The sequence below is a fragment of the Penicillium verrucosum genome, assembly GCF_028828655.1.
Source record: "Penicillium verrucosum strain IBT 35672 chromosome Unknown utg000003l_segment0_segment0, whole genome shotgun sequence".
NCBI lineage: Eukaryota > Fungi > Ascomycota > Eurotiomycetes > Eurotiales > Aspergillaceae > Penicillium > Penicillium verrucosum.
This window is the reverse complement of record NW_026643212.1, coordinates 4168750-4180657: the sequence shown is the minus strand read 5'-3', so window position 1 is coordinate 4180657 and position 11908 is coordinate 4168750. Positions and strand designations below refer to the sequence as shown.

The 11908-nt window shown below is 48.8% G+C and overlaps 5 protein-coding genes across 5 annotated transcripts; 1 reads left to right on the top strand and 4 right to left on the bottom strand.

Moving 5' to 3' along the window:
- Window positions 1-920: 920 nt before the first annotated feature.
- On the bottom strand, window positions 921-5567 carry N7516_009188 (uncharacterized protein; the record flags this gene model as incomplete). Its single annotated transcript, XM_057221907.1, has 4 exons — window positions 921-1110; window positions 1169-1357; window positions 1414-4535; window positions 4556-5567. 4 exons carry the CDS (start codon window positions 5565-5567, stop codon window positions 946-948), a joined length of 4488 nt encoding a protein of 1495 aa, XP_057072179.1. The 3' UTR covers window positions 921-945.
- A 479-nt stretch (window positions 5568-6046) lies between these two features.
- Window positions 6047-6607, top strand: N7516_009187 (uncharacterized protein; the record flags this gene model as incomplete). Its single annotated transcript, XM_057221906.1, has 2 exons — window positions 6047-6063; window positions 6139-6607. 2 exons carry the CDS (start codon window positions 6047-6049, stop codon window positions 6605-6607), a joined length of 486 nt encoding a protein of 161 aa, XP_057072178.1.
- Window positions 6608-6894: 287 nt separating this feature from the next.
- On the bottom strand, window positions 6895-7401 carry N7516_009186 (uncharacterized protein; the record flags this gene model as incomplete). The annotated part of the gene is made up of 3 exons (XM_057221905.1): window positions 6895-6999; window positions 7037-7251; window positions 7305-7401. The coding sequence occupies 3 exons, from the start codon at window positions 7399-7401 to the stop codon at window positions 6895-6897; spliced, it is 417 nt and encodes a 138-aa protein (XP_057072177.1).
- An 835-nt stretch (window positions 7402-8236) lies between these two features.
- Window positions 8237-9513, bottom strand: N7516_009185 (chitin synthase export chaperone; the record flags this gene model as incomplete). The annotated part of the gene is made up of 7 exons (XM_057221904.1): window positions 8237-8451; window positions 8502-8835; window positions 8888-8981; window positions 9038-9125; window positions 9205-9295; window positions 9374-9409; window positions 9484-9513. The coding sequence occupies 7 exons, from the start codon at window positions 9511-9513 to the stop codon at window positions 8237-8239; spliced, it is 888 nt and encodes a 295-aa protein (XP_057072176.1).
- A 1013-nt stretch (window positions 9514-10526) lies between these two features.
- N7516_009184 (dienelactone hydrolase family protein) lies at window positions 10527-11751 on the bottom strand (the record flags this gene model as incomplete). Its single annotated transcript, XM_057221903.1, has 6 exons — window positions 10527-10681; window positions 10743-10854; window positions 10943-11194; window positions 11308-11459; window positions 11518-11601; window positions 11691-11751. The coding sequence occupies 6 exons, from the start codon at window positions 11749-11751 to the stop codon at window positions 10527-10529; spliced, it is 816 nt and encodes a 271-aa protein (XP_057072175.1).
- Window positions 11752-11908: the final 157 nt, after the last annotated feature.

Here is an 11908-nt window from a genome sequence, read left to right as displayed (position 1 = left end):
GGCCATTATATCCTCCTGCTTTGATTGCCCCAGCATATTTAACAGCAACCTTTTCTACTCTTTTGTCTTCTATAGACACACTTGAGGTTATCCACTGAAAGAGACCAATGCTGATATTGGGGGGGATCAAAGTGGTGGTCTAGGCGCCAGTTTAACATGTAGATAGTTGGAGGGGTAGATAGATAGAGATATGGGGATGCTAGATGTTAGTTGAATATTATTATATATCTTTATCGTGAGCTGAAATTAAAAGAGCCTCTTACCATCCTACCGAGAGTGCTGTATGTACCTAGTTACTACTGGTAAATTAACAATTCTGTTCAATTTGTTTCATACTTCCATAGTATCAAGAATTCATGAAGGGACATGTGAAGCATGAGATGTTACCTTATACTGTATACTGTTGCCGATGTTAATTTACTGGTGTATTATAGAGTCTGGAAATAACGCCTTGCCATAAATATGGAAAGCCCGAGAGTGCAAGAACTAGATAGATACAAGCAAGAGGAGACGCAGCTTTACAAGCCCTTGGTAGGCCACAGCGCCACACCTAGACCATCATAGAAGATGCCCTCAGAAGAATAGCAAATACAAAGGGAAGTGGATTGGTATCAAATGTGCCTCGGACATCCGTTTTCCATGCCCTAACTAAAGGAAACTTCATAACCTCGTCAAGGTGTTGTTGACCTGATAACCAAGATAACCAAGACAACCATTCCACTCATCCCGAAGGGTACCAGAGAGATCATATTCTCTGATCGAATTCATGTGTTTTTTTTTTGGAGGGGATTTCTTCTTTTATCATTCCTTCGATATCGTTACACGTCGTACTGAAAAGCAAAATATAACGCCGTTGATGGGTCCGTGTCGAGATCGTGAACTCATCGTGATTCCGAATTCATGAACTTGCAAAAGCGCGAAAACAGGCGAGAAATAAAACGCAATTTAAGATAGGCTGGCGTGCAGTTCGCGGGCACGGCGAGCGAGGGGTGAAATATGTCGCAGGATTGGGTCGTGCGGGTTGCGGTCAACGACTGACATGTACAGGGTATTGAGGCGCTGGCTCATGATATCCAGAATGCGAGGTGCGACTTCACGGAGATCGGTGTCCTAAACAGCCAGAGTTAGTGAGCATGTTACAAAGATTTGAGAGAGGATAATGACATACCCTAGGGTTCACGTTTTGGAGAACCACCTCAAGCCAGTGGAGGCGCTGGCCAATGTTGGTCTGCATGGTAGTGGTGACAGCAACGGCCACGGAGAGCATGACGATCGCAGAGAGTCGCGACAAGTAGGTGGGAGATATGTGGACAAAGAAGTTGTCAAACAGATCAGCTTGCTGGTTCGATTGGAGCCACTAGGGAATTTAACGTTAGTAGGAATATCGAATAGATGGAAGTGTTTTGAACCAACCTTGATAGTGCCTTGCTCGAAGTGACCGGTATTGATAAGCTGCACAACATCTCCCATTTCGACTTCCTCGGGGGATCGCGCGGCAGGGGAAGCGACAGGAACCGGGGCTGGCGCCGGGGGGTGGATAGCCTGAGGCTGAAGTACAGGCCGAGACAACGGCTGCGGCATGCGCACATTCTCACTTGGTGGTCTAGCTGAGGAGCGCTTGTTGACATTCAAGACCTCACGGTGGGGGGCCTCGTGCTGCGGGCTTTGGCTTTGCTGAATTTGGTGGCTCTGGTTCGCGGCCAGCAAAGAAACGGTGTTGGACAGGCCACGCAGGACGGCCGACATCTCCTCGATCTTTGCGGTATCACTCTGGCGCTGGGTCTCGTAGTGGATGATCTGTGCTTGGAAGTGGCGTTCCATATCCGACTCCACCTTCTTCGTGGTACGTGCCAAGCTCTCAATCATGGGGGCAATTGAAGATTGCATGACCCGGGTAACTTCCGCCTCAATGCGAGGTGCAAGCTTATGCGCAACCGAATCGGAGACAGCCTTCACCACAGGTGCCTGCTGCATAGCATTGATGACAGCCTTGGGAAGAATCTGTCGCAACTCGTCATTCAACGCACCTCCAAGCTGTTGGGAGATAGCGCCATTCAATTGTTTGTTGACTGCTGCGGAGGTGGCATCGGCAATGACAGGAATAACATCGGTCTGGATACTGGCTGAAACAATACGCGTCAAGTTCTTCTCGACGTTGTCGGAGAGCGTGCTAGAGACCAGGCGCAACACTTGGTCTTGCTTGGCTGACGAGGCAGCCTCCCAGCTACGACGTTCATCGTCGAAGCGGCGATGGAGGTTCTCAAACTCATGGCCAAGACTCTTGTTGAACTCGCTTGAAACACTGCCCTGCAGGTTCTGGATGTGCTTGTTGAAAATTTCACTTGAGAAACCGGGACTAGGCACTGCGTGCTCGGCAGCCTGAGTCGCACCCATCGCCGCAGTAGAAGAGGCAAGAGTCTCGAATTCCTTGGCAGCGCCGGAGGGGACTTGAAGAGGTTCGACACCGGCAGTGACGGATGGCTCCTTTGCCTTGGCAGCTTCGGCGGCTGCAGCCTTCTTCTTCTTTTTCTTTTCAGACTTCTCAACCACAACAGGTGCTGGCTCACTGGGCTCCTCCTTCTTCTTGGCCAACTTGGTAGGCGAAGCGTTACGCGAAGGAGCAACGCCAGAAGCCAATTCTCCAATCTCTGGCTTTTTCGCCGATTCCTTGGGACCAACGCGAGACTGGATAGAGGCTGTGTCACCGTTGATAGATGGCTCATCGGTGGCGTATGTGGGGAAAGTTTGGAGGTCGCTGATTTCAATCAAGCCGTGCTCCATTGCATCGATAGGGCGAATAACCTTGTTATCTGCAGTCCAACCCAAATCCTCCTTCTTGATGTTCAAGCAGGTAACACCGCGCGAGTGCATAACGTAGAGCTCGAACAGGGGATTTTCCTCAGTGCCGCGTTTGTCAGTAGCGGACTTGGTGATAGGGAGAAGCTCCAAGCTTCTCAGCTGACCTTTGGAACCGAGAGAGATCTCCCGGATTCCACTCAAGCAAGCAGTCGACTCGGGCTTGGGTAGGGTGTTGTCCTTATCGTTGAGGTCTCGGATGTAGGCTGCCTGTGACATCTGAGGCAAATTGTACCGAGGAGCCGAAAGATGAGCAAAGTAGATCGAGTTACGTGTCGGATGTCCAACGACAATGACCCCCGATGCTGGGTGATAAGCCACGCTGCAGATGGCATCGGACTCGTTCTCGTGGGGGAACTTCAACTCCTGTACGGCCTTGCCCAGCCCAATATCCCAGAGCTGCAAGGTGTGGTTTTGCTTGAGTCCAACCAAAACATAACGAAGTGCCATAGATCGCGAATAAGCGCGAAGCTTATCGAGGAAGAGGACCGAAGTAGGCCAAGACTTTTCGGTTGGGGAGCCGGTGACAAAGGTAGTCAAGGGCACCCGGATCTCAACAGGAGCAGGGCCTTCCACAAAGCTCGCGTCGTTAAGCATATCATTTATATCCCAGAAGCGCAGTCGGCCAGTCTTGTCCAAAGAAGCGATGACGGAATCATCGTCACTGAAAGCGAAGTCTTTGCCGGCTTTACCAGTAGAGATCTTCAACGCGCGCTCCTTGAAGAATTTCTCGGTGTTGACTGTACGCTGAGTACCAGAAACACCGTACGTAGGGTTCATTGCTGCCTTCGGCGAAACAACGTAGATGTTCTTGCCCCGGCCAATAGCAAACAAGTTGGGGTGACGAGTACTCCGCTTGGCCCGCGTTTTCAGCTGACCACCAGAGGTGTTCTCGTCTGAGGCCGGGAAAGGTGGGAAGATCAAGCTTTCGCTTTCCAATGCATCCATATCAAAGAAATCCTTTCCAGCACGCGAGATCAAAGCCCAGTATACAGAGCCGCTGACTCCAATACCGAGGATAGCCTGGACTTCGGAGTCACCAGCCGCAGAAGGAGCTGTGCACAACGCAACGTTGAACACTCGATCGCGGGTGGAACGGAAAACCTGTCGGTCACTACCGTCATCCTGTCGAATAATTCTGATTCCACCGGTTTTGGCGAGCGCATACACGATGTATTCAGATGTAGCCGCAGTCAATGAGCGGTCAAGCTGATCGAACTCCTTCTTCAAACGAGCAATATCCATAACATCGTCATCACGGAAGGTCGTAAGTTTTCCAGACGTAGCTTTCACGGCAATGGAGATGAAGGGCCTCATTGGGAAGTTGTGAACAGAGACAACTCGTTCTTCTTCCTTTTCAGCGCTGTCTTCCGCACTCTCCCAGCTGTCAGCTAGGGCCTCTGTTTTCTCAGTCGCCTTAGGGGCAGCTGGAACCGCGGAAGGTTCTGTCTCCTTCACGAGCTCGTCGACCTGAGTCAAGCTTGCTGTTTCTTTAGCTTCAGCAGCAGTCTCGCGCAAATGACCAGCGATCGACGAAAGAACTGCTTCAGAGGATTCCTCCTGGGCAGTAGAAACAGCAGCCTTGGCTTCCGCTGCAATCTGAGGCTCATCGCCGCTGAGAGAGCGGCCAATCTCATCTACGAGACGACCGACTACCTCATGCACGGCCTCCCTCTGACCTTCAGTCAAGATTGGCGACTGGGTTTTATCCCTGGGGGCGCAAGCTCTGGTGTCTGCGAAGGCTCCAGCTTAGCAGAAACATTGATCTTTTGCTTCTGCGTGGCTTCAACAGCCGGGCTCTGGATGCCAGACTGGGGAGACTTGTTCACGGGTGAGATAGCGGCCAATTGGTCAAACGGATTGACATAAGTGAACATTGAGTCCTTCGAGTTGGGCGACACGACCGTTTCCGGGTTCGCAGGCGCCTTGGGACTTTCATCCACAACTTCCATAAAGATATTCTTGGCTGGCTGGTTCTGACGTTCATCGACGGCAGCCTGAATATAAGGTGCCTGCTGAGTTGAACCCAGTGCCGGTGATTCGGCGACAGGAGGACCTGTCTGCGAACGATTGAGCAGGCGAAGCAACATATCCTGGGTATTCTCATTGGGACCCTCAGGCTGACCGGATTGGAATGCCGGGGCAGGGCCAGCGGGAGCAGTCACAGGAGCGGCAGGGGCCTGTTGACCGAACAGAGTAGCAACTAAGTCAGAGGCGGAAATATTGCGTCCGTGCGACCCAGGAGCTCCCTGGACCGGCGGAGTCTGCAAGTGCTCGGGAGCTGCAGCTGGGGCCTGCGGCTGAGGGGAAGCACCGGGACGTTGGCTGAATCTGAGAAGATTCAAAAGGTCCACAGATCCTGGGTTGGTGTGCTGCGGTTGCGGCTGCTGAGGCCATTCGCCTCGAGGAGAAGACACATTAGGGCTCAATATATCAGAGCCCTGATGAGGGGGAGCATTCATTGGGGCAGGACTTTGGACAGTCGAGGATACCGAAGGATGTTGGTAGCCATGCGACTGGGGATGAGGGTAGCTCTGGCCATCGTAAGGTTGCTGCTGCGCAGGGTGCGGCGGGAACAAACCGGGCTGGTAATACGATTGGCGCTGGGCCTGGGCCTGAGCCTGAGGGTTATCCTGGCCAGGAGTGTTCGAAGGAGAAGGACGTGGCCGGATACTGGCCAAGAGAGCCTGGAGATCGGTGGGGGTGGACATTTCTGCCGTTACGCCGTGGTTACAGGCGACCTCCGCCGGTGGGATCCAAGCTTTGCAGAGCTCTCAGAAGCTCTCTTTCGAGAGGGAGAGAGTATGAGATTGGAAATCACAAAGGCTAGAAAAGACGACAAAATAGCAAACCAGAGATAAGTGCAAGAAAAGAGAGATGAAATTGAAGAACGTGGTGAAGTAGAGAGGAAGGGTGAAGGAGAGAAGAACTCTCGGTAATATTGTTCGAGCCGTGGGTGTGGCTGAGGCTGCCGAGTTGTGGCGAACTGTGGCTAGTGTTATTTCTTGCCCGACTCGCGTCATTAGTGATCAGATTACTTCTTACTTCCTTCAAGCCCACTTTCACTTACTGAGTTCGAAGGTGGTGAGCTCACTGGACTATCGAGATAATTTTATTACGTCAAACGACGCTCTTGTCTATCTATCTGCACCTTTCCGACAAAAGGCCAGCGCCCGCAAACCCCATAATCATGTTCTGTCTACGAAGGTGAGAGATGCAAGCAACCAACAACAAAGTAGGGGGGGATTGTGAAGACTAACCGAGATGACCTATATATTGCAGCTGGCTGCCTCTCCTTTTTATCCCGACCAACGCCTCCCCGCTTTTCATCATCTCGTTTGTTGCGTTGACATACATCATTCACCGGCCATGTATCTATTGCTCCGCATTGCTCCTGATTCTATTCGTCTCCTCGTGTCATTGGTCAGACCGTTGTATCTTTGATCTACGAAGTAATTGGTTTGCACCACGCTATACCTCAGAACCTGGCGGTTATGTCATCTCAGGCAATGCAACCTCCGAAGCAACAATGCCTGGTGAGGGTCTGACGGAATTTGTCTTCGATACTATAAACTCCACCGCCAAGGTCTTGGCTGGTGCTGCGTTGGAAGGTGTCCAACAACGATTTTCCCCTAATGGAATGGAGTCAAGGCCTGACGAGTGGACAGGAGTTGGGTTGGAGTGGATGCGCAGCCTGTTGGGGAGACAGGAGTGGACTCTTCCATGTGTTGACGTCAAAGTCCGACTATGAAGTGTGCAAAAGTTTTGATTAAGCATGATTCCCCCATTGATGTATTCAAATGAGCTTTTGATTTCTCATACATTATTTACGACTCGTGTGTGTTTTCAGTTCATGTGCAGATCTCGACATCCTTCCTTGAACGCCCATGAACAACCATTGTACATGACCTTATGTATATTATCGATCATTGAATGGCTTTTTTATTAGAGATATAGATTCTTCGGCTGCTGTAACCTGAACTATGACATGCAATGACAAGTTCCCCAACTATCATACGGCTAGGGCCTGCAAGCAAATTACATAGAAGAAGGCTTATCGATGTCATTCTTTGAGGCCGGACAGATACCGAGAGTAATAAGTATATTTTCAATCGATGGAAAACAAGCAACACATGAGCACAGCTAGATCCGGATCTTAGTTTTTCTTTCCAAAACAAACTCGATGAACGAAGAAGAATATAGTTACCTGACTCTTGTAAGTCGTAAAACACTTCTGCAGAGCAACCGGATCATTGTTGGCAATAGCATTGGCAATGCACGTAAGCTGCGCCGTCAAATTGAGACAAGCAGCGACGCTACACGCTTCTGGGAGCTGCCGGACGATATCTAGATTTTCTTGTCGTACTATATACATAATTTGTATTAGTATGGTAGCTTACCCAGATTACATTCGAAGGACAGTTAGGTATATAGAAAGAGATCTGTACAGGAGGGTTGGGTATGGGTATTATTGACTACAGGAGCTATTCCTGCAGCAGAGGTCAACCCCGAGGCGAGGACAAGACCAGCGATATTGAAACGCATATTCGATAAAGTTTGGGGAGAAGAGAACCGAGATGGATGAATACAACTTTGGTATTTGTTAAGTTATCAAGGAGCTTGGTTTCGCTGCTGTGGTGATTATTATATACACTGGCATTTTAGATTCGTTTTCAGCAAAAGAAATGACTCTCAGCATGAATGTCACATTGGTGGCCGATTGGTAGATTGGCATATGAAGCGAAGTGCAAACTAGCATGGCCAGGTGGTCACACTGAGTCGCATTAGGATGGCTTGTCTTTCCCCAATTGTCCGCATCGGCGTGGGTGGGTAGTATCAGATACTGCCTAGCTAGTATAAATAATTTGAGGGACGTTTACACAAAAGCCTTCCCGTGAATGATTTGGTTTTAGGGGTGGGAATCGGCTTGTTTTAGTTAGGGCTGATGAACTCGGAAAAGGTGAGATAGCTAAAAAGTCGATTATTTGACATGGGTTACAACTAAGTACATAGTGAGGAGGTATCTGCCCGAAAACAAAATAACGCATAAACGCCGACGGACAAGTGACCGTCCTATAGTTGGACTAGGAGATTGAAACTCCGGGTAAATTCATAAAACATAGATAGGCTGGAACGAGTCATAAAACAAGGCATGATAGCCACCGTAAAAGTAAGAGATGGCAGGTGAATCGTGAAACATGACTCAAAGAAATGGGGTATCACAACGTCGACAATCCCAGTTCAAGATCCAGACTTGTAAACAAGCATGAAGAAAGTTATGTGTGGCAGAAAAATAATTAGAGACGTGAAAATTCGCACGCAGGAAACTGACAAAGACAAAAACAAAGTCATAGATGATGCAGATGGCATAATTATCAGATCAGTTGTAACCACCGCCACCCACGGGCAGAGGCCAATCGTCTTCGGTGATACTGCTCCAGAAGGCCCAGATACCGGAGACAGAAAGGAGAGTGAAGAGAGTTTCGAATAAAGCTCCACTGATCTTGCCATCCGCGGCCTGGCACAAGTGGGTGCTGATCACATAGTTGAAAACCTGACCAATTGCAAACAAGATGGCAGCACCGGTGAGATACACTGTTACACCTTTAGCATATGTTTATTTGAGTCCAATGTGGTGTACTTACGCATTGGTCGGAACTCGCCCAGAACCCGAAGCACTAGTACGGCTTCCAGGAGGTAGAACAAGACCAGACAGACGAGTGGGAAGAGTTGGTATAGAACATAGAGGGCGATGTTGCGATTTGGTGGGTCATAACTTGACTGGAAACGGCCAGTCCAATCGAATCCGGTGTCCAAGGCAATATAACCTGTCCCAATGAAGAGGGCCGCAGCAGATGCGCATATGAGACCGATGGAAGCTGCGGTGCCGTCGTCAAGCAACTGGAAGCCGACAAGTGCGTTCATGAGAAGGACCCAGGAAGTAGCCGTGATCGCGGCGATATGTACTGCGGAAAATCCCTAGATTCTCCTGTCAGCCAAGATCTCGAGTGTATCCTGTAGAAAATCCTACCTTTCGGACTGCATCGCTCAGTGGGAAGCCACCGACTGTGAAGATCTCGCAGATCTCAACGATGATAAAACCGAGCAAAAACAATTGCATTTCCCTGCGCGCGCCATCTTGTCAGTTGATATTTCCAAAGCGAATGAAGATGTTCCATACCTCCGGCCGACAGCAGCGTGCTTCTTGTCCGATCTCCATATCATACCCGCACTCAAGACAATGGCGATGAAGGCCAGTAGAATCGAACCTATCAGGAATCAGCCATCATGCTCATATCATTTGTCCCCAATCATATCGGCCTCGGCTTCGGCCTCGTAGATTCGTACCTAAATTCCGAAGATGTCTCTCCTCACTGAGAGGAATGCCGGTCAGATCGCACGCGCCGAAGGCAACAGCCGCGGTTTCATTGGTAAAAAGCTGTACGCGATAAATGATACCATTAGTTGAGAATTCTATGGGGCCATTGCAGGGGGTCTTCAAACAAATCTCACTCACATTGCAGACTGGTAAGGTTGAGTCGCGACAGAAGTTCTGTGGTACCCATACGGGTGTGCGGTCAGTATCTACCCATCGGAGGGACAATATCCAGGTCGATCTGCACTTACGTGAAAGTTCCCGAATTGAGTGGACCCCATTATGAATTGGAGGTTCAAACGAGTGGAAAAAGACAGTAGGCAATGTTGACAAAGACCGTTTTGAGACTTGAGAGTTCAAAGATTGGGGTCCTGATCTGCGCGGAGGACCGGTCCAGATCGGTAGATCTCTAGTGAAACCAGGTTAAAGTTGAGGTTGAAGTAGAAATAGAAGTAAAAGTAGAGAAGTGAAACTGTGTACAAACTGTTGTAGCCGTGCAAGAGAGCAAACTGTGAGGGGAAACAAGAACTCAAGATCCCCACGGGTTACTCGGGGGACTCACAGGGCTGCCGCTAGTGTGTGGATTTAGGGGGAGAAAGGGAAAAAAAAAGGGAAAAATGAACAAAAAATAAAAAAATAAAAATAAAACCGTCTCTTCCAAGTGTTTCTCTCGAATTTTCAAATTCGAATTCAAAAGATCAAAACGATTCAACTTTGTGGCAAAGATTCCTTGGGGTCCAGTCGGCTAATAATAGTACACACACACACTGTCTCCTGTCTTACGTAGCCGTGTAGAGAAGTATTTCAACCACGGGTATGTTATATAAAATTGCTGTGATGTGTAGAGAGAGGACGCTTTCTTTTTCTCTAAGTCTAGTGTCGATATTCTTTTCTTTTCTCTTCTCTCTTTTTTTTTTTTTGGGAATAGCCATAAAATGGTTTACCTCAACCCTTGCCGGAGGCAATAATATATGGTCGCCAGGTCGACCAGATGGACTCAAGCCACAATTTAGTAAATGCACCGGTTGACACATACGATCCTCTGAATTTTGAATTTATAAGGCTTTGGATTGTGATATATGCACCCGGTTAGGTTTGGTGCCTGCAGCGCTATACCGTTACTCTGTATCTCTACAGAGGATTCACATGGTACGTACTATGTTGTATGTATAAGTATACCCCTTAAGAACTCGATCCAGTCCCATTGGAAATCAATTGATTCACATCCAATATTAGCGAATCAGCCCCTTCTTCGGCACGGTACTCCATGCAGTTTGACAATACTCGAACCCTCTTAACAAACATCCTCGATCACCAATTTTTGCCCATCATGATCGCCCAGATCCAGCTTCAAGGTGCGCCCAAACAGCTCGAGCAGCATCTCAAAGCAGACCTTGGTAATAGCCGGATCATACCGACCCTTGCTGAGCTCATCACGGATAAAGGCATCTGGATAAGTATTCTCGTCAGCATATTTGTGTTTGGTGTTTAAGGGATTTGTGCAACTCACGTTGCGCCCAAGCGACTTCATAGAAACCGAACAAGACACCCTTATCATGCAGGGTCTTACGGATGAGATCGCGTCCCTCGGGCGGGACGTGGTTATCGTTTTTGCCGAAGATCTAGAGATTTTGTTTAGCAATTGACCCAAATGAGAAAAATAGGAGAATAAAAAGATGAAAAAAAAAAAAAAAAACATCCAAGACATACCATTAGCATCTCACCCTTGATATCCCCAGCTCTCTCTAGACTATCATCATTTTTGCCAAGGGCAAGGGTCTTGCTATGGATATCCGTGGCAAAGTAACACACGCTCGCCTTGACCCGGCTATCCAGCGCGCAACGATAGGCCAAATGGCCGCCCAGACACATGCCTGTGGCACCAACTTGTCCATTGCAAGTGGGTAGCGAAAGCAGATAATCCACGCTGAGACTAGCGTCTTCATCATAAGCGGCAAGTTTCTAATAAACAATCAGCGGTGCAATTTAACTCCCCCAGAAAGAGCCCAATGAAGAACAAGAATAGAAAAGGCAAGTAAAGCATATGTTCACGGAAGCTGTATTATTTCACTTACCTTGCCAATCTTCCATGCATTCCCCTTGTCCGTGTCCTCCGCGTCATACTTCAGAGCTTCCGGACCAGTGAATTCATGGTAGCTCGAAGGAGCAACACAGATGTAGCCCTGGCCTGCGATCTGGCGTGCAAATCGTGCCACGGGGCCCGTTACTGCGGGTCATGATCTTTAGTCGAGGTGTTGGGGAATGATCGTAAAGGGGATACAAACCTTGATAAATCTCGCTGAAAACTACGACTCCGGGGAAGCGGGCTTTGGGGTAACCCGGGATTGTCGGGTGAAAGACATAGATGCCTAGTAAAATGTTAGGATTGGCATTATGAAGGGGCAATGGCTTTATAGAAGGGGGATGTGCTATATGAGAGGGACGATTGTGTACATACGCATCTTCCCCTGTCCATCCGCTGTGGTGGGGACATCATGATAGGATTCTTGGATCAGCATAGTGTTTTTCTTTTCTTTTCAAATATAGAAATAGATTGGAATTGAATCGAGCAATCAATTGGAATGACCTCAAGAATACAGATGATTGAGGCGCGGCGAAATCATTATCGATAACACACGCGGGGCAGTCATGTGCTGATACTGGCCAGCATCTTAA